General features: G+C 40.5%; 2 protein-coding genes across 3 annotated transcripts; both read left to right on the forward strand.

The window, feature by feature from the left end:
* The first annotated feature begins 1,829 nt into the window (after positions 1-1,829).
* Positions 1,830-12,465, forward strand: ripk2 (receptor-interacting serine-threonine kinase 2). 2 transcript variants are annotated; one of them, XM_028594050.1, is made up of 11 exons: positions 1,830-2,417; positions 3,460-3,613; positions 4,287-4,442; positions 5,210-5,367; positions 5,968-6,017; positions 6,317-6,478; positions 7,259-7,344; positions 8,373-8,474; positions 8,617-8,719; positions 8,864-9,058; positions 9,605-12,465. In XM_028594050.1, the coding sequence occupies exons 1-11, from the start codon at positions 2,173-2,175 to the stop codon at positions 9,985-9,987; spliced, it is 1,794 nt and encodes a 597-aa protein (XP_028449851.1). In that variant the 5' UTR covers positions 1,830-2,172; the 3' UTR covers positions 9,988-12,465. The 2 variants fall into 2 exon arrangements, with proteins under 2 accessions (XP_028449851.1, XP_028449852.1); XM_028594051.1 differs by having other exon boundaries at positions 9,608-12,465.
* A 518-nt stretch (positions 12,466-12,983) lies between these two features.
* On the forward strand, positions 12,984-20,765 carry LOC114565629 (Y+L amino acid transporter 2). Its single transcript, XM_028593808.1, has 10 exons — positions 12,984-13,203; positions 13,843-14,372; positions 15,297-15,422; positions 15,505-15,649; positions 16,281-16,404; positions 17,051-17,154; positions 17,245-17,341; positions 17,486-17,635; positions 18,456-18,639; positions 18,936-20,765. The coding sequence occupies exons 2-10, from the start codon at positions 13,853-13,855 to the stop codon at positions 19,028-19,030; spliced, it is 1,545 nt and encodes a 514-aa protein (XP_028449609.1). The 5' UTR covers positions 12,984-13,203; positions 13,843-13,852; the 3' UTR covers positions 19,031-20,765.
* Positions 20,766-22,497: the final 1,732 nt, after the last annotated feature.

Below are 22,497 nucleotides of genomic sequence, written 5' to 3' on the forward strand. Positions count from 1 at the left end.
TGTCATTGCGCATTTTTAAGTGGGTATATGGAAATCCTGGAGCTTTCTTAGTGGGTATACTGCCTATACCTGCGTATAACGTAGACTATACCACTGGCCTGAAGCTCTGACACACAAGCATTCATACACACACACTTCATTCATTAATTGCAACACTGTTAATCACTTTTTCAGAGGTAAACATCTCAGCCCATACGGAGCACCGTGTTCGGGGTTTAGAGAGATGTCCTTGTGGGTGATGAGAACAGAACATTAAGTTCCCAACATCTTTGATTCAGGTGCAGAGGTTTTATCTTTGAAAACTGCTAATACACTGCCACCTTATGGTCATATTTGTCTATAGCATCAAAACTCTTTAAAATCCATTCAACACATTATGAATGACAAGGTTCATCATTCACATTTCAGGGAAGAAGCAGATTCATTCATAGCAACATAATGCGCAGGCACTTTTTGTGAACATATATATATAGATATATATATACATATCTGTATATTTATGGTCGATATAGACCTGTACATGAAACATGGCAATGACATTGTTAAGGTACTTACTATATCCTCAGAAAATAAATCTATTATTCCCGCTCTCTCTCACACACGCACGCGCGCACACACACACACACACACACACACACACACACACACACACACACACACACACACAAATAAAAGAAGATACAGAAATGAAAATACTGTCACTGAGCTTATGCTTGTGTGTCTTTAAAAGGTTGATGCTTCAACAGAATCTGAGAATGTGTCATCATACATTTTCTGTTTTTTTCCTTTTTTTTAAATAGATTTCAGGATGCAACAGGGGAATCATTGACGTAGACAAGACAATATAGTCTTGCTGGATCATCAACATCTGTAGACACTATAGGCACGTTGTGTTAGCTCCACGTAAGCATTAACATGGTTTCTGATTTGTTGACACCCTCTGCTTGACGGGGTTTTCACAGAGGGTTTTCAAAGGGGGCAATGCAAACACGTGCTTCACAGTTTCACAGTTTCGATAAAGCACAAACAACAAGACATAATATGATGACACAGGCCTACTGTAAACTGATAACACCATAAATAAGTTATATTATATTACATTATAAGAATCGTATGGAAAATTACATATTTTATATAATGGTAGCCTATTTGGTATTTAATTGTTTCTTCTTCAACAATATAACTATATTGTCCCACAGATTTTTTTGTGACGTTTTTAATTAGGATTTAATAGTTTTACCATAACCAAGTTTCTGCATAGGACTACACTCTTTAATTATCTATCTATCTATCTATCTATCTATCTATCTATCTATCTATCTATCTATCTATCTATCTATCTATCTATCTATCTATCTATCTATCTATCTATCTTTTTTGGTACGATGTGAAAAGACGTTTGTAAATGAACTTGTGTGTGTGTGTGTGTTCCACGTTGTCTTCCTTTTCTCTGTGTGAAAGTGTTCATTTTCTCTGTGGCTAAAATAAGTGAAACACTGAATTAAACATAGTAGGAAAGCCCCGCCGCGTTTGGGAAACTCCAGCATGTAAACCCCAACATGAACAGATGGGTTCAGTTGTTTTGTTCCAACGAAACTGAAACAAAAATGCGAATATGAAGTCTAAACGATATGTAGGCCTAGTTATTCAAACAACCTATAAACACGGCCATCGTCATATTTGGGTTTGCTCTTATTTGTAGTTCCTGGTGTTCCGACGGATGTTGAAAATCAGTCCCATAAAATCACAAAATCGGGTAAATTGTCTGAATCAATCGAACGCATCTCGCAAAAACCCGGAAGCGTGTCGTCATTAGCAACAACAAACCCAGCAGCCTTAAATGGCAGTGGCGATCAGCAGCTCGCTGTTGTCGTTCCTCTTTGACTATTTGCCTGTGACAGCTGGTTAGAGGTAGTCTGACAGCATAACGTGAATACACGGGGAAGTGAAAGCGCATGCATTTAATTCTAGTCGTTGGGTGCTCGGCGTTTTTTTTTATCAGCAAACCATTTATCGGTTGCTCTTTTTCAGCTGTCCTCCTCCATTACATTGACGTTAACGTTAGCTTAGTTTGCTAGCAGTCAGCGACATTATGGCATGCGTATAAATGGAAGAGCTCTTCCTCGTTGGGTTTACCATAAGGGGCAGTTCTGTTTTAAGTAGCTGACTTGGATGATAAATCCTCAGAGACTTCCCGTAAAAGCCTCACAAACTGCTATGGAGCCACACGCGGCTATAGGGTGTGTGAACATTTGCAGTCTGACCAGCACCTTGCCTGTGATCCCCTACCAGAAGCTGACAGACCTGTACTACCTGAGCAGAGGGGGCTTCGGCACCGTGTTCAAAGCGCAGCACTCCGACTGGAGGACCACTGTGGCCATCAAGTGTCTGAAACTCGATTGTCCTGTTGGAGAAAGGTACCACCTCATGTAACAATGTAGGCCATATTAACTGTTTGGGAGAAATTCTCAATACTGTAAATTTAAAGATGAATTAAACAGAAACTTACATTGTATTATTTCAGTGACATTTTTACAGAAAAGTTAGCATCTAGTTTTTCCTCGCCACTGTCGCAATAGCCATTTATAATGCTTGCTCTTGAGGGAATTACTGTAATTGTTGGGACTTTGTAAATTGTAAATTATAGAGTGTGGTCTAGACCTACTTTATCTGTAAAGTATCTCGAGATAACTCTGTTATGATTTGATACTATAAATAAAATTGAATTGAATTGAATCTACTGACAAGGTGGAAGTCGGAGCATCAAGACTTGAATTGTTGTCAGTTTTAGGTATATTTGAATCAGATGTATCCATAGTGTCTATGGAGCAGCTCTGGATGACATTATCCCTCTGCCTTTCTGCAGCTCAGGTGAAGAACCTTGCTAAAATCCTCATATTTAAACTGGGGCTGGGAAAAAAAATCAATACAGCATAGTATCAATATTTTCCGTGGCAATACTGTATCGATACACAGACGCCAAGTATCGATCTTTTATGTATGGGTTGGTCAGTTTGTCTGCTTGACAATCTGATTTTGCAGCACTAAAATTGAAGTGAGATGAAAAAACAGAGAAATGTATCTTTTTTAGATAAAACAGATGTTGACAAAGTTTTCTTTTGGGGACATATTTTGAAATTGGGAATAATTTGAAGTTGGAAAAAAGGTAATAAATTGCAATATATCGCAGAATATTGCAATATGTTTAAAATCGCAATAATATCGAATTGTGACATAAATATCGTGATGATATTGTATTGTGAGGTCTCTGGTGATTCCCACCCCTAATTTAAACCGGCACGCATTTCTAAATAGGATACATTTTTATTTCGAGAGGACTAGGACTCCCTTACTGGCATGTGTAGTGACGGATATAATAGCTGTCCACTCAAATGTATCTCCTTTGTGGTGTCTTCCCATAACTCTTTGTTGAACAAATATCACCTGGCTGTGTTTCAGAGAGAGGAACTGCCTGCTGAAGGAGGCCGAGGTGCTCCACAAAGCCAGGTTCAACTACATCATCCAGATCTTCGGCATCTGCAACGAGCCTGAGTTTTTCTGTATTGTCACCGAGTTCATGAGCAATGGCTCTCTGGACCTGTTGCTCCACGAGGTAGCTATATGTCATCAAGTAATTTCATAACACTAAGAGTTCTTTATTCAGAAACTGATCGAGTCCTAACATCATAATCCAAGGTCCTTAATGGATCTTAAAGAATTAATTTGGATTAAGGATTAAAAAGACCGCAGCTTTCCTTGGCTATAAGGCATTTATATTGTTTTCCTGTTTCCCTCAGGAAAGGAGATGTACTATAAAACTAATCAGAAACTAAAGGTATTGAGTATACAGAATGGAAAACATTCCCTCCTTGAACAAGCTGTGTGAAAGGTTCTACAGTCACAAATGTAGAGAACATGTAAACAGTTCTGGTTTCTGCACTTGTTACCAAAATGGCTGAACTGAAAAGTCTCTTTGTTGTTTTTGGCAAGCTGCCCCATCTCTAGCTCGGTTTCGTACATACATCACTCATCACGTGCATGTACGCCATGGCATGACATGCCTGTCTGACAGCAAGCAAAAGTGAAACTTGGAAGTATTCACAGTGTCTAATGACACTTTGAAACAAGCAGGGTAAAAGAAGCTGGAAGCAGACAAATGTAGTTTGGGAAATTCCCCACTTGAAATGCAGTAAAACTGTTCCTCTCCCTCTGCACTTGCCTAAACACATGATTTACAGATGCTCTTATTTACATTTGTATACCCGGTCTGTTGTCTCTACCTAAAGAAGGACATGTACCCAAGACTCGCCTGGCCTTTGCGACTGAGGATCCTGTATGAGATTGCCCTTGGGGTTAACTTCCTTCACAACATGAACCCACCCCTCTTACATCACGACCTAAAGACACAGAACATACTGTTGGATTGTGAATTTCATGTTAAGGTATGTGTGTCAGTGAGAATTTGGTATAGTATGAACTGTATGTGGGACAAAAAGAAAGAAACATTTGAGTGTGGATGTCACTGAGGGTGGTTGTCTACTTACTTTCATAATTACTGTGTGTGTGGTGTGTGTGGTGCGTGTGGTGTGTGGTGTGTGTACATGGTAATAGATTATCTCCCAGTAATCACATGTTTAGTGAATTCCCATGTTGTCCCATGAAACTGTAAAGTAGGGCACACAATAGTTTATTTATTTATTTATTTATTTTAAATCTTAAATATTATCTTTTCAATCATTTCTCAAGCAAAATTTCCAAAGAAAAATGTTGGCTTTTCTGCTTTATTTTGTCATATATAAAAGTACACTGAATATTTAAGGGGTTTTGACTGTTTCTCTCATAAAATTAGAAGTCTAAAGATATCAACTTGGGCTCTCTGAAATTATAATGTACGTTTGTCACAATTTTTCATGATTTTTTGACATTTCTTAAATTTCTTTAAATAATTTAAGTCCATTTACCTTTAAGAAAAAGTGCTGCTTCAAAAGCATGTTGTGCTAATAAACAAAAGAAAAAAAAAGTGTGTCATAGGTGCTCCCACTCTAATAAACAGGACAATTCTTCCACAACATAGCTACTGGTCTTGGTGCCCCAATCAGCTGTCTTCAATTGACAAAAGAATAAGCTGATCCAAGAAAAACAATGTTAAAAAAATAAATAAATTAAACGTATATCTAGAATTTTGAAAAAATGCTATTGTTCTGTCCAGATCGCTGACTTTGGCCTTTCAAAGTGGCGACAGCTGTCTGTCAGTAAAGGCTCGGGGTCCAAGCCCACAGAGATGGGGGGCACAGTGATCTACATGCCCCCTGAGAGGTACGAACCTTCCAAGAGCCGTCGGGCAGATGTGAAACACGACATGTACAGGTGAGACACCAAACCTCAATAACTAGTAATTAGAAACCGGTTGGACAACCGACATCAACAAGTACGTTCTCCATTTATCGGAGTATGGTTTTAGTATCTCTAACATCTAAATATATTTTAAGTATATGATGTTTAATTGGTCAGTGACCAAATTATTGGACAGAATTTGTGAATGGATGAACTCTTGATGACATCATTGCTTTAAAACTTTGACAAAGTAAAGGATTGTTGAGCACAATCCGCAATAAAGTGAAGTACTGTTTTCTTGACTGTCAAGTTGTGACAACGTGCCCGCATGGGGTTGGATTGTAAGCACAATAAAGATCAGTGCAGCAATAGTGATTGTAAATTTGTCAGAGAGTGGGTAACTTTTATAAAACAAGTATAAGAAGTCCACTTGATTGATGCTGATGTAGCCTCTTAAGCTTTTGGGCAATACGTTTGGAATGCTGCAACAGGTCGTTCTGCAACGTTCATTGTACTTCCTCCTCTGGTTAGCTCATCATAAAGTCCCTCAGTTCTGAAGGGGAATACCAGTTGAAAGAATGAGATAACTCTAACTTCCCATGTATGTTTCTCTCTTTCATGTTTACATTGAAGCTATGCCATCATTATGTGGGAAGTGCTGTCCAGGCAGATTCCATTTGAAGGTAACAACTTTTTGGTTATGTCGCCTTCCTGTCATTCTGTTCAGGTTCTCTTTGAGTGACCATTCATGGTGCTACCGGACTAATTGTGTGTGTGTGTGTGTGTGTGTGTGTGTGTGTGTGTGTGTGTGTGTGTGTGTGTGTGTGTGTGTGTGTGTGTGTGTGTGTGTGTGTGTGTGTGTGTGTGTGTGTGTGTGTGTGTGTGTGTGTGTGTGTGTGTGTGTGTGTGTGTGTGTGTGTGTGTGTGTGTGTGTGTGTGTGTGTGTGTGTGTGTGTGTGTGTGTGTGTGCGTGCGTGTGCAGAGGTGACCAACCCAATGCAGATCATGTTCAGTGTGCTACGTGGGTTGCGTCCTGACACAAGTCTGGGCAGTCTGCATGCTGACATCCCCAGTAGAGAAACCCTCATCAGTTTAATGACCTGCGGTTGGAGCGCTAACCCCGATGAACGACCTTCCTTCCTCAGTAAGCTCACACAAATAACTAAACTGCAGGAATGCTTCTCTGGTAGAAGGATTGCACTCTGTTGTACCAGTTTGACCTTTTTCACAGTTTGGGATGACTTTTCATGTTGAGTAACAGACTAATCCTAGTCACTGCTAAATTTGACAAAGCAGTGACTAAAGGCCTTTTTTTATGGTTCTGCAGCCTACGTAAGTGGCCTGATGTTTATACTTGTGCGCTGGTGTGTGTGTGTCGAGCCGGCGTGTGTGTGTGTGTGTGGGGGGAGTGGGTGATAGAGCGAGAGAGTGACGGCGAATAGCTTTGGAGCGAGTACCAACTAGAGTCATAGTGAGAGAAACAAAGTGTCTCCCCTGTGATTTCTGACCAAGGTGGGAAATCTGTAGCAGGAAAAGTTAACCCTCTCCTTGATTTCATGTTGTTTATGGAGAAGGAGAACCAGGAAATAAGTCAGGGGAAATGAAACGCTACCAAGCCACGGCCGGGCGACGTGCGTCGCTGCGACGTGTAGTTACATTTTTCGAGAGGTACACGTCAGGCTACGGCGTAGGGTCCTGCGTAGACTCAGAGGGGTCTTCGACACACAACCATAAAAAGGCCTTTAGTATCAGCTTCCTGTCACATTATTGAATTGTTCTATGCTGTCTTTTCTGAAACATTTTATAAACTTAAGAGTTGTTTTCCAGTGATACCATTGTAAAATAGTTTTGTCCTGCATTGTTGACGAGATATCTCAGTGTCATAAACAGTAAAGATGTGATGTGTTTTTTAATGCCATTTCAGAGTGTTTGATTGAGCTGGAGCCCATGGTGAGGAATTTTGACGAAATCGACTTACTGGAGGCAGTGTTGGAGATCAAGAAGTCAAAGGTTAGTCAGTTGTCTTCCCACAGTTCTTTTTTTTTTTAAAAGTGTTTAGGGCACTTTAGAGTGGTGATGGTGCAGTGGATATGACACATGCCTTTGGTGTGGGAGACCTGGGTTTGATTCACACTGCGATACATCAACCAATGTGTCCCTGAGCAAGACCCTTAACCCCTAGATGCCCCAGAGGTGTGCGACCTCTGACATATATATATATATATATATATATATATATATATATATATATATATAATCAATTGTAAGTCACTTTGGATAAAAGCATCAGCTAAATGACATGTAATGTAACTTATGCTTATATTAATAGACAGCAGAGACATGAAGGGAGAGAAATTGGGGAACTACATGCAAGAGAGGGTGGGGTTTAAGTTACCATATGAACGGTTGCTGACAAGCAATGTAGCATTTAAAAGGAAATCGTTTAAACAGAGTCCACTGCAGTGATCACTCCACATAAAACGCATAAAATTACGTAACTTCTAGCAAACTTCACAGAGAAAAATGAGGGCAAAACAGCATCACCGATCAGTTTTAACTGAATATTCTTCTAAATGTGATTTAGAGATTGATGCAGAACTGTAAATTACTAATATTATTACATTTATTATCATCTTAAGACCTGTTTTGTTTTTCTGTTATGTCTCAGTGGTTAGGTAATACTAGTCTGAATGTATAGAATACATAGTTACAGGCTAATGCTGAATATTTGATGTCTGCACTCAAAGAAGGGGATGTAAATGTTGTGAAAACTGTGTAATTTTGGAAGAGTTTGGATTGTAACGTGACTATGAGAGGATCACAGGTCAAACGTGTCACTTTATAATTTCCCCTCATCATATCCTTCCTCTTTTCGGTCTAAAAAATGAAACCACCCTTGCTCCACAAGCTGTAAGTCATTTATAGTCATTTATATATTATTTTTATGAGGGTGTGGATGGATGGATGGATGGATTGTTCCCCACTAATCATCCTCGTCAGTATGACTCATTCCCCTCTTTTTACTTGTTCCTCCACAGTTGAAGCAAGGATCGGCCTGTTGTTCAGCCCAGTCAGTGAGTGAGAAGAGAAGCGAGGAAGGATCCCTGAACATGCTGAAGGACAGGCTCAGCCCCTGGCCGGTCAGTAGCTGAAATGTCTGTGGAAATATCAGGATAAAGTTGGGGATGCACTTATACATTAAAGCCTTGTCTGTTTTTGGTATTATGTTTTCAACGTCTATGTAGTAATGTAAATTAAACATCACCGTCTGTTCTGCCACAGGAGAGCTCCACCTCAGGCTCAGGCTCAGGCTCTTGTTCCTCCCAGGACACGGACATATCTCTACCAGGCGCCCTCACCAGCAGCAATGCTGCACCTTCTAAAGGTTATTATAACTGGCATCTTATGTATTGGCATCATTTCCTGGCTATAAAAAAAAAGAATAAGCGCACAGTACCATGCATTAGGTTTTATGTAAACATACAATATATGCTTTGTCTCATCTCTTCTTCTACTCTTTCTGATGTAGAGGGACATCTGTCGTCGTATTCTCATACTCTAGAGCGTCCTGAGTCTTTGATAGACAACTGCACAGTCAACAATCTGAATGGCTACCAGAGTGCCAGGCCCCTTAACTATTTGAACATACCCATCAAACCAGGCCTGCCTGTCACTGAATATGAGACACAGCTGGATAACCTCACCCTCAAGCCTCAGCAACAAGGTACAAGCAGTTAAAGCATAATGGATGAAATGGGTGATAATCAGGGTGCAATTTGTGAAAGAAACAGAGGGGTGGAAGTTTTTTGATCATGTACCAACAAATCAAAACATGCAAGAATTAAATCCCTCCTCCAATTCCATGGATAGTGCCACTCAGCCAGCCATGCCAAAGCACTTATTTATGACCTGGACCGGCATCTGGCTGTGCCTGTAGCCGGCTCACAGTCACCTATTGGCGGCTAACCCATCTAAAAACTGCCACTGATACGACGGAGCTCTGTAGCCGGCGTCACGGAGCTCTGTATCGGCTAAACGATAACCAGCAACTGCCGCTGGGATTTTATCTTTCTATCGCACTAGACTGTTACAGCGCTTTATTTAGTTTAAAATACTTCTGTTTTAGATATATGGTATTGGTGAAATAGCTTTGATCCCTGGTGATAATGATCATACAGTTCTGGAAAGTTGAATTACATTGACTGTTTTTACCGTTTTGCCAAAATTTACAAGCAAAATCTGAATCCCTCCTCTCGCTCCTCCTTTTCAGCAGATAACTCTCTTCTGTTGCGGCATTCCCCTCCCTCACAAGGCCCAATTGCCCAGTGGATCGCGACACGGCGTGAGGATATTGTCTCCCAGATGACAGAGGCCTGTCTGAACCAAAGCTTGGATGCCCTGCTGGCCCAAACCATGCTTATGCGGGAGGATTACGAGCTGGTGAAGACCCAGCCGACGCGCACCGCTAAGGTCCGCCAGCTCCTGGACAACTGTCACCGACGCAACGAAGCCTTCTGCCGCATTGTCGTCCGCAAGCTGTGTGACAACAAGCAAATGGGCCTGCAGCCATTCCCATCTGAAATTGGCTCCCCTACTCTCGTCCCCAACGCGCCGCCTCTGTCCATGTCCTGCAATATCCCCAGGAACAAGTAGCAGCAGTCACAGCCAATCCATGAAAACAATCCAGATTATTAACTGTGCCAACTTTACACTACAACTCCTACCTGTTCTTTTTGTCGTCAAGATGGTCACTGTGGTTTCTGTCAGTCTTTCCCTCAAAGAGAAGGAGGAACTGAGGGCTGCGTGAGCAAAAAGAGTCACAGGTACAAAACTAAGCTTTTGGCTTTGAAGAATATCCACTCACGAGAGACAAAGAGGTTTTATTCTGTATAATCAGAATCAAAAGTTTGAAAGAATCAATGATTTTATTTAACAATGTCAAGGATTTATTGATTTATTTATTCTGAGTGGATGTATCGCAGAGTTTCTCTCCTTTGTCTCCGTTACGTGGGTGTGTGTGGGTGTGTGTGTCTGTGGTTGGGTGGGAGTGTGTGTGTGGATGTGTGGCCATTTTTGTCAAATGCAAACATCCCCAATACACTCAGTTGATCTGAGTAAGTGATATTAGGACTGTTAACAAGCTGGAAAACCTACAGCAAAAATAAGGTTAATTCCCATTAAAGCAATCTTGGTCAAATGTTGGTTTACCGCCTGAGAAAGTGAGCGAGCATGTGGCCCTCTGTGTCTTTGTATTAAAGCGAAGTATGTGGTCTTTTAGTGTTGAAATGAGTTGTGATTTTGATAGACTGTGACCGCGTGGGAAGTTTTTGTCCCTGCCCCGGGCTCTTTTTCCTCCCCCCTCCTTTTCTTTTTACTGCTGAACTAAAGAGAGTCGCTGGGATGTTGAGTAAAGACGAAGTTGAGGTTGTAAGATATCACTCAGAATGAGAGGGATGCGTGTCTGTCTGCATGTCTTTGTCTAGATTAAAAGTGGACCAAAGTGATCTGATTTCTTTTGGTCTTCTCAGTAGTGGCCTCACCTCTCAGTATTTTTAATAGTGTTGTTTTAATAGAGACACTTCAGACTCATCTGGATACTTCCAGAGCTGCAGTTTATCGATGGGTTTCACATTTTTGATCCTGTTGAGCTGCTCTGCAGGAGAAATGCAACACATGAACAGATAAGATCAAACAGGCTTTGCTTGTAGCAACCTTTTAGTTTACCTGCTTTATAAAGTGCACTCTAAGCAGCCAATGCTCAGTTTATCACTCTCTAGACTCGTACATTTTCTACTGTAGCTGTGCTTCCTAATCTGCTCAAAAGGACAGTAACACCTGTTTATAAAATCATTTTCACTCTGTTTCTCATATACAGAGATCAGAGACCTTTAGAAAGGCTTAATGCAAGAAAATACACATTTTCACATTAAGACCGTAGCACCAGATTGTTTGTATAAGTAATACTGAGTAATACAGTTTTTGAATTACTTCATGCATTGTAAACAAATTATTTCTGTTTCCATGACACAGGTGTTACTTCCAGTCCTCCTTATAGCCATGTTTGTATATGTGTGTGTAATAGGACTGCAACTAACGATTACTTTGACAAGTATTTTCTTGATCAGTCATTTGGTCTGTAAAATGGTAGGAAATGCATTTCACTGTTTCCCAAGCCCAAGGTGACATCTTCAAATTTTGTCCAAAACCCAAAGATATGTAGTTTACTGTCATAGAAGACTATTCACTTATAAATTGCTGGAACCAGTCAATCTTTGGTATTTTTGCTTAAAAATAACTTAATTGATTTAAAAAAAAAAAATTGTTGAAGATTAATTTTCATATTAATTAACAAATCGATTCATCAACTGATCGTTTCAGCTCTAGTGTGTATGTTGTATGCAGGTATACATCCCATTAAGGGCCTTCGTCACTGCCTTTACTTCCTGGGTAGCAGTAGTTAAATAGGTACAGTAGTGTAGCTGTGTCATTTACTGTCATTACATCCACAAATTCCCCACACAGTAACCTTTGTATTGTTCCCCATCGTTGGGTCATTTTCAGTTGAATAAAGAACTTTAAAAAACACTGTGGGAAATGAGCCACAGCAGGTGATTCTTAGTAAGACACAATAAATCGTACACAATTATATCATGTCATTTAAATGACAACAGGAAGGCCAAGCAAGGTCGATATGTTTTCATAATGTTGCCTTGTCTTTGATAACTGTGCCTCATATTCTGCTTTTGGTCTCAACTATAGAAATGTGCAAAAGCGTTTAACACATATCAAGAAACGATGAGTAAAAATGCTACAAATTTGATAGCTTAAATATGTTGTAACATATTTTGTACTGTAGATGATAGTTTCATCTTTTTTATATATATTTTCATTTGTGATCTCTTGGTAAAAACTCATGCATTGTTTTTGTTAAGTGATGATTTGATATTCGTAGAATCACCTTCTTCAAAATACCGGCCTCATTTGGTACCATGTCATTATCAGTGTCATAATGTGTTACAGAACCATAGACGTACAGAACGTTCCGTTGATATGTAGCTGTGGTTTCAAAAGAAACTAAATTTTTCATATATTGTATCAAACTCTTCATTAAAATGGGTTCTCGGTTCTAACTGCCTGCTTTCTTCTACTATCTTCTTGATTTATGGTTGTGTAGCATTAATCCAAGTGCAATATTTACATTATTAGAACAGTTGGCAAGAAACAAGGGGCATTATGTATAAATGTAGATTACTGAACAGTCCTACTGGGGATAGACCCAGGTGCACAATTACACAATTACATAGAGACACAAAAAACAATCCCAAAAGACGCAAAAAGAACACAGACGCAAAATGACCTCAAAGAGAGGCAAAGAGTTCAGTTTCAGTCTGGCTGTCCTGCTCCTTTTGTAGAAGGGGTACCGGGAATTTTACATGTCCGTGGCCAGAGGTCTATTGTCTCATACACGTGTATAGCAACCTGTCTGAGTGACCCAGTGCATTAGATACTCTTTAATGAAAGTATACGTCACAATCGGTTTTATATCATACATTCTTTTGACTGTATCTGTAACCCAGAAGCAGCTTGGCTCCCTCTGTCTAAGCTGTTGAGGGCAGGCAGGGGGCAGGGACGAGGTCTGCTTGTCTCTGAAAATAGCACAGGGGGGAACACGAGAGTGTGGTTCGCCTAGTGCTGGAAAAACACCCGTTGTGGTTGTGCTGGGCAACAGTAATTGCAACATCGACCGTCCTGTTGCTACATCTAAGATGACCAATGTCTCACTGCATGGTTCAGAGGAGCAGCACAGGCCTGAGGGAGACTCCGTAGGAAAAATTATACCTGGTGATCTTCTTTACGTAAACAAATAAAGTAAGTTCTTTTTACACATTGGCCTTTTATGTCTTAACAACTTAGTTGTAATGATTTGTTAATGTCTGGATGCATAAAGAGCATGAGGAATCATTACTGAAGGAATGTACACTGGACATTTTTGGTTTAATGTTTCAGGTAGAGCTGGGCAATATATCTATTATATCGATCTCGTGATATGAGACTAGATATCGTCTTAGATTTTGAATATCGTAATATGGCATAAGTGGTTTCCTGGTTTTAAAGGCTGCATTACAGTAAAGTGATGTCATTTTCTGAACACACCAGACTGTTCTAGCTGTTCTATTATTTGCCTTTACCCACTTAGTCATTATATCCACATTATTGATGATTATTTATCAAAAATCTCATTGTATAAATATTTTGTGAAAGCACCAATAGTCAACACTACAATATCGTTGTGGTATCGATATCGAGGTATTTGGTCAAAAATATCGTGATATTTGGTTTTCTCCATATCGCCCAAGCCTAGTTTCAGGCTTGAGAAGTGTAGTTAGACATTAAAGGAAAAAGTATACTTAAGAAAAATCATGTCCTATTTATATGAAACAACAGTATGTTTTGACTGTTATATTTGAATAATCCACTTTAATTATTGCCATATCATCTCCACACCAGCCCTGGACTAATGGAGGATCTGAAGCACAAGATTGATTTCATGTCACAGACAATATGCCCAAGTTTACGGACTCCATCTGATGAGGACTTAAAGGCCCAGAATAATGGGAAAGTGGAGAAAATGCAGATGAAGAGAGAAATCTCCCTCATGAATGGAATCTGCCTGATTGTTGGCAACATGATTGGCTCTGGGATCTTTATCTCACCGAAGGGTGTACTAATGCACAGTGCCTCTTATGGGCTGTCGTTGCTGATTTGGGCTTTTGCAGGCATCTTCTCAGTGTTTGGAGCTTTGTGCTACGCAGAACTCGGCACCACCATCACCAAGTCTGGAGCCAGCTACGCCTACATCCTGGAGGCGTTCGGAGGCTTCCTTGCATTTATCCGTCTGTGGACGTCCATCCTGTTGATCGAGCCAGCCAGCCAGGCTGTGATTTCGCTGACCTTCGCCAACTACCTGGTGGAGGCTTTCTACCCCACCTGCCAGCCGCCATATGATGCTGTCCGGCTTATCGCTGCAGCCTGCCTCTGTGAGAAACATGCATGTGTCTGTATATAGTTCACCACTCAGAAAAATAGAATGCAGGACTTAGAAATGAGCTTTGTCTTCATGATATAGAAAAAACTGCAGTGGTTTGCGGAAAAATACAGGCAGGAAAAACTAACTTTACTGCCATCTAGTGTTTGAAATGTACGCTCTGATGCCCACTTTGGCCTCAGCCCAGTTCCTGACGTCAGCTCAACCCCTAGATCAAACCAAAAAGCATGTTTCACTATTGTGCAACAAAACCCTTACACTTAAAGTTACAACCCTTAAGATCTGTTTGTATACTATTTATGGATTGCATTGCATTGAAAAAAAGTTTTTATTTACATTCAGTAATTACCTCTCTGGTCCTTTAAGAATGACATGGGCAAAAGCAAGTGGTGCAGTGGTATTATAGACCTAGCACATATTTAGCTATCCATGAATCCCAGTACCCAGGACTCGGTAACCCTGTGTGGAACTGGCATCAACTATAATTAGACTGTATAGCCTGGCTTTGTGGTTTCAACAATGTTGTTAGCAGAAGAGGTATTTAGGTGAGAGAGAAGCAACGCCATGAGTCATGAGCGGCCCTACTAAGAAGTCAGTTTCTGTTTCTGTACACTGATAGAGACTGTGGCCCACACCACATGACACAGAGGAGATGATTAGCTATCTTGGTCATGGGGCTGAGACACAGCAGGCTTCTAATAGCTATATCGCTTTTGAAATTCAACGTACAGTATTAGAGAATTTACAAACCAGCGTGGTTTACCATTGTTTCCTGAATGATTTATCTTTGCAAATGCAACCTAACAGGAAGGCAGAAGTTGTACCAGAAGTTGTATTACACCTTGTTTATATAAATGAATGTCTCAGTCATGCAGAGGAAGACTCATTAATTGCCTTTTTACTCTGGTTTTCCCAGGTATGCTCATCTTCATTAACTGTGCCTATGTGAAGTGGGGCACTCTGGTCCAGGACATTTTCACTTACGCCAAACTCATGGCACTCTGCCTCATCATCGTTGTAGGAATAATGAAAATATTTACTGGTAAGATTATGTAAAAAGTATGAATGCATCAGTGAAAAAACAAATAAATATGTGCTTTAAACTTTGACTTCTATTTGTGCAGGAGGATCAAAGAGCTTTGACAATCCGTTTGAGGGCTCCTCCACAGATCCCGGAGCCATTGCTTTGGCCCTCTACTCAGCTCTGTTCTCCTTCTCCGGCTGGGATACACTCAACTTTGTCACTGAGGAGATTCGGAATCCAGAGAGGTAACACATACATTCACAGACATAAAAAGAGACACGTTTGAAATTTTAGATTAGATTTTACTTCCTGTTTCTTGCTCACTGGCAAGAAATCTGCTCACAGTTTTCTTTGAGTACAGTCAGAGTGGTCAGAGAGAACGGTAAAAGTTGAATAAAGTATTACAAATTACAGTAACAGTCAGTCATTTGTTTTTGCATTATTTAAGGCTGCTAAAATCAATATTTTCATATTAACAGTGGATCAAATGACTATGTATTTGTGAAAAGCATTGCTTGTAGTGATGAACCTACAGAGAATTATGATGACTCTATGTTACCGTTAGCTCTTCGGAGGACTGATGTTACAGCTACAGTGTCTGCCGCCCTCAAGTTGCCAAAATATCAGTTATTGCAGGTTATCAGTCTTTACAGATTACTTTTATCAGGCATGTTATAGCACAGCCACATGCAATTCTCCAACTTATTGATTTTATCGTTTTTTGTTTGTTTTGTTGGCATCCTAAATAATGGGCTATCAAGGTTAGAATTGCAATTTGAGTAAAATGTTGAACATGAACCCCCTGTAATCTGTCACTGCAGCTTTTCAGTGAGTCAGACTCGTGCTCTGTGTTGTTTTTTGATGTTGTTGTTGTAGGAATCTGCCCCTGGCCATTGCCATTTCTATGCCCATAGTGACCATCATCTACCTGCTGACCAACGTGGCGTACTATGTGGTGCTGGACATGCCATCGTTGCTGGCCAGTGACGCCGTTGCTGTGGTAAGACACAGTCACTTGAGAGAGATGATTTACTCTGCTGCTAAATATAGTCCTGAAATGGTTGCCAGACCTATCTCCACAGCGCTGTGGAAATAGGTCTGGCTACACCACACATACATTCTGGGATAGGAGAAAAAAAAACACTCTGGGTTGTTTCCATTTTTAATTCCAATTATAATTGTTCATCTTGGGTAGTGCTCTGGACACAGCGACGGTGGCTTTGCAAAATGGTCTCAGGAAGGACCTTGTTTTTGCATTTGCACCCCACAAATGAAAATTCAACATAAAATATTAAATAAAGTTAACTGTTCACACAATACAGTATCGTGAGATAAATTGTCATGCTTTATCCTGGAAATGTACTTCCGTTGATTTGGACTAAATAATTGTTGACCCAGTACATTTTGCACTCTGACTTCAGAAAATGTAATAAACCATGTTCACCATGGAATGGTAGTAGCTCAGGCTTGGGGACCAGGCCAAAGTATGGAGTAAATATTGGCACTGCCGAGGTGTCCTTAAGTCAGGCACTACATGCGAGTGTATTTCGGGCCTATGTGTGTAATGTAACAACAACAGAGTGTAAAAATTGAATTTCCCAATTGAGGGATCAATAAAGTGCTTCTTTCTTCATCCTTCTTCACAGACCTTTGGGAATGCAGCCCTGGGGCCGTTCAGATGGATCATGCCTGTTTCAGTGGCCATGTCCTGCTATGGAGGACTCAATGCTTCTGTCATAGCTGCCTCACGGTAATTAGGAAGTACTGAACAGACCCTGACTTATAGTATTATCATGATGAATGTTTTGCCAAAAACTTTCCATCTTTATTGATCATGCAGGCTGTTTTTCGTTGGAGCTAGAGAGGGCCACCTCCCAAACAGCCTGAGTCTGATTCACCTGCGGCGCTACACACCAATACCTGCACTGCTGTTCAATGTGAGGACCATTTATCTTACTCTAAAAAACAAATGGACATCAGATTGATCAAATGCATACACGACACATGCATGCCACTTTAAAGAGACCAAAAATGTTCACGTCACAACTAGACACATACATATGTGAATTCATGTTCTGCAGGGGTTAATGGGTCTGATCTTCCTGTGTGTGGAGGACGTGTTCCAGCTCATCAACTATTTCAGCTTCAGTTACTGGCTCTACGTGGGTCTGTCTGTGGCCGGCCTTATCTACCTGCGCATCACTCAGCCAGACAGACACAGGCCTGTGAAGGTGCCGCTTTTTTCACTGCTCATACGGCACATAGTGCATACATACACAACTCTACAGTTCTGTGGGTATTTCAAATATTGTTATGGTTTGAAGCGATCATTTCTGTAATAATTTAACTTTGAACCCCATATCTATCACATCCAGCTACATCTACAGTTACATTTGGATTCAAGATTCAAAGGTTTTATTTGTTACATGCTCATACAATGAAAATCAGGGTGGGATACTATTAAGGCTGTGCAAAAGGGAATAATAATTAGAATAAGAGTTAAACTAAGAAATAGAAAAAGAAATATAGGTAATATTAGTAGCCTATTAAGATGTTAAAGTGTATGTTGGCCTAGTGTGTAGGTGGGCTGTACAATGTTTCAGTATATAAAAATGTAAAAAGTAAGTGCAGCTGTATAACTTGACTCACAACTGTGGCATATGTACCACAGTTGTGAGTCAAGTTATACAATACACTTTTCTACGAACTTGATACAAATATACAAATGTGCAGGTTAGTGGAGATATACAGAGGAGAGAGTTCAGCATGCTGATGGCCTGAAGCGAGGAAGCTTTTTCTTCATCTTCTTCAACTTACTTAGCTTGTTACAGCCCAAACTCAGTGATCTTTTTGTGCAAAATGAACAATATGATTACGGCACTGAGGAGAAGGTTTAGTGGGTCTGTCATGTTGTGCCTACTCTTATGAACATAACCTGAAGCACTGTTAATACAGTTTCCATAGATTACATTTTGTCTTGAATAATTCATCACAAGATACTCTGACATCAGTTTACAAACTAACCTGATTTGTGTCTTTTTCTCCTCACAGTTGAGCTTGTTCTTCCCCTTCATCTACTGTCTGTGTAGCCTGTTCTTAGTCATCGTCCCTCTGTATGGAGACACCATCAATTCTCTCATAGGAATTGGCATTGCATTGTCTGGGGTGCCGGTCTACTACGTAGCCATTTACCTGCCTGACGAGAGGAGGCCCAAATTCATACGCAAGTTAAACAGTACGTTTTAGGCTGAAATGTCTTATGTCTTGTTGCTGCCCTGTGTTTGTTGACCCTTGTTCAAACATGTTAAGAGGAGGTGAAACAAGGAAGACATTCCCTATTCATGATACATAAGATTATTATGTTTAATATTGCACAATCATACACCCTTCTCCCAGTTTGTCAAATATCTGTAGCACATGATTTTATAGCACTTTCAAAATACAGCATTTATCATCTTGGATTATCAGTCAGCTGTAACTGACCTCTCCTCCTCCACATCTTCCCTCCTCTCACCTCTTTTCCTCCTCCAGCCTTTGTCACCAAATACGCCCAGATGCTGCTCTACTGCTGCCTGACTGAATTTGACACTGAGACAGAAGCACAAGCCGACGGTAAAACGCAGTGAGCTGCAGACAATCCGTCGCTCATCAGCTTTCTGCCTGAGGCCTCAGCCTTGTCCATATGTTGACGTTCATTGCTCCCCAAACGCAGAAAAGCAAGGCCTTGCATGGACAGAGTGGCGAGGCGCAGGCCTGCAACGTTTGTGAGGATTACTTCTCCAAGGTCAAGTTAAAAAAAGGTCTGACATCTCAAATGACTCACCATGAAGGAGCAGCGAGAAACTGTTGTTTTCTTCTACAAATGGGATGCCCCTTTCTACAGAGATCAAGGACTATCTTTTATGAGGATTTCAAAAAACTATGGAAGAAATATGGAGCTCCTTTAACATTTTATTTTTTAGACTAGAAGATGTAACTTGCTTTCTGCCTGACATTGTTTCAAACAAATATATCAATTGATGATTATGTGGCTGGGATTCAATCATCATATCTAGGATCTAATATGTTTAAAGTTTAATAAGGTATCCATATGTGAATAACTGTACAAATGTAAAACACCCCAAAACATTTTTTAACCCATATTCTGGGATTGGTTCCTGTGCAGCTTCACTGTGGAGCAGTTTAAGTTAAGTGCCGTGTTTACGGGTCATTATTCTTTCAATTAAAATGGTTGATTTCAATATTAGGTTTTAAGAATACAACTTCATAATCCCCATTAATGTATTTCTGTTTTGCTGTTTTTAGGTAGGAATTTATTCTGACCATTTTAATTAGGCTTTTAACAACACATGACCAACAGACATGGGGTCAAACAAACACAGGACTTCCATCCAGGAGCCCCATGTTGGTGTCCCGTGTGAAAGCAAAAGTCAACATTGACTTTTTTTTAACTTTTTACGTGTGTTACCTACTTAAAGCAAAAAAATGCCATAATTTGAAGTAGAGTGAGACTTTTTCCTGCAGCTCTCCCTCTCCCTGCTCTGTCCCACAGGAAATGCATGCACAGAACAGACAATTGGAACACTCTCTCTTAAAGCAACACTAGAGAACTTTTCCCATGTTGGTCCCACTACAGGTTGGTAGCGGAATTCTCCATTACATTACATTGTCCAGGTCATTCGCACTACAGATCCGCTACCTACTCCAATTGCACCTGACTGCAGTACGCAAATCGGGGTTGGGCTAAATGTGGGCGGAGCTAAACGTTTGTACTCCAACTTACTCACCTGATCTGGCAAACTTGCATCATGTAATGTAATGGACAATTCCGCTTCCAACCTGTAGGGGTCCGAAGCGGGAAAAGTTCTAGTGTTGCTTTAAATGACCTGTGATTGGCTAAAGTCTCCCATCACGGGCTAGATTTTTTAAAGCCTGAAAAGTGAGCCAAGAGGAGATGGAGAAGTAGTTTTCTCTCAGACCACTTGAATTACAATATGGTGAAAATGATTATGGAATTTTTGCCCAACGATACCCCGTACGTAAGTTATGTAACAAACTTATTTTATAATTCTTACTTTTTAAAATTCCGATCGCTCGTGTTGCTTGACATTCGTGGCATAACGCTCACAAATTGTGCATAACTTTTTATAAGATATCATATAAGCCATTGTATGAGGATACGTTACAAATGATAATGGACCAATATGTATGGTACCATTTATAAGATGTAGCATGGTATGTATGTGACTTTGTGCTTCACATTTATCAAAAAACAGCCAGATAATCTTTGAAGAGAAGATTTTCCAGTTCAGTATAATCAGTTTTAAATCAGTTGGATTAAAATAAATGATTTCTATAGTTTTCTGTCAACGTTTTCATATTTTTAAGTCAGGGGCGGATCTACAGGGGGGCAAGGGGGGGCAGCTGACCCCCCACTGTAGGGCCTTGCCCCCCCAGGTGCCCCCCTAACTTTGGTGTTCAAAAAACTTTGCTTGTAAAAACAAACTGCCACTATGTGCACAGGCTTCTTAAAACATTGAAACAAACAATTAATTTATATTAATTCATAATAAATAATAATTGTAGATTGGTAATCTTAGCCCCCTGCCCCTCAAATACTTAGCTACGTCCCTGCATCAAACGTGCAGAGCGGCGTTCGCACATTCTGGCTCGCACACACACACAGCGAGTCTGCTGCGGGGCGGTGGCCCTGCATCCCGGCAAAGACTGGAGCGACCGAGCCGAGCCTCTGAAAGTGAAGTCAGTTTCCCCAGGTGAAGTTAAAACACACGTTTCATCTAAAGTTAAATTTGTAATAAATGTAATGTCTGCTCAAGGCGAGTCAGCATCAACAACAGCGCGTCCATTACGTTAGCCAAAAGTCAAATCGCTCCCTCCTGGTTTGTAAGCGCATTCTGCTGTTTGATTAGTTTGATTTCAGTAAAGACAAGAAGAGCATAATACAAAATATTACAAACTGGCATGTTTGAATTCATAACGTTTACAGAGGGTCGCCGTTTCGGTGGCGTTAAGTTACAACACACTACACAGTGCTTGCTGAGACCGATCATTTGTATATGATTAGTTAAGGAGTAGGCTACTATAAAATCCACTTCCTCTCACATATCACGGCAATACGGCTGCACAAATTAAACCAGGCAACATCCTTTACTGTCAAACTGGGAAAACAACAAATACAACGGGGTTAAGAAGGCTAGTCTAGGGTGACCATATTTTGATTTCCAAAAAAGAGGACACTCGGCCTGGCCTCGAGACAAATCCAGACAGTGGTGATTCTCAGAGGTTAATGAACATGCTTTATTATGCCTCAATTGTGCAAAAATAACTTCTGTAATCAAATAAAATCTGTAACAACATGTAACAAAATAATAGCTCTCTTTTAAAATAAATAAATAATAGGAAATAATGTTCTAAATATGACCTCTTCTGTGTTAGAAAATCCAGCTTCAAACAAAATATCTCTTAATACCTTTTCAATGTAATAAGATAAATAATAAAGACACTGAAACATATGTGCCAGCTTTGCACACGGTGCACTCCGCCTCCCACTTGTCCGGACCCGAACGGGACGGTACGTGGGACATTTTTTTTGCAGTTCAACTGTGAAGCTGCACTAGTCTTGTTTTATGGCTGTAAGTGGACTGATGTTTATACTTGTGCGCTAGTGTGTGCGTCAAGACGGCGTGTGTGTGTGTGTGGGGGGGGTGAGAGTGACAGCAACCGACTCTAGAGTCATAGTGAGAGAAACAAAATGTCTCCCCTGTGTTTTCTGACCACGGTGGGAAATCTTTAGCAGGAAACGCTTTGGCATTGTGTAATGCTGCTCCGCTGTCTGCCCTGGTCCCTGTCTGTCTGCCCTGGTCCCTGTCTGTCTGCCCTGGTCCCTGTGTATGTGCGCGTCGCAGAGCCGCTCACAAGGCAGCCTCTCGGGAATTAAGTCACACAACAAAGTAGCCTACCGTAGTATTGTGTTGAGCAAAGTGCCAGTCAATTTAAGTACACGCTTAACGGTCCCATGAAAAACAGTGAGAACCGGACATTTTAATGAATTTATAAACCCCCCCATGAAGAT

Source organism: Perca flavescens, chromosome 12 (assembly GCF_004354835.1).
Source record: "Perca flavescens isolate YP-PL-M2 chromosome 12, PFLA_1.0, whole genome shotgun sequence".
Classification (NCBI taxonomy): Eukaryota; Metazoa; Chordata; class Actinopteri; order Perciformes; family Percidae; genus Perca; species Perca flavescens.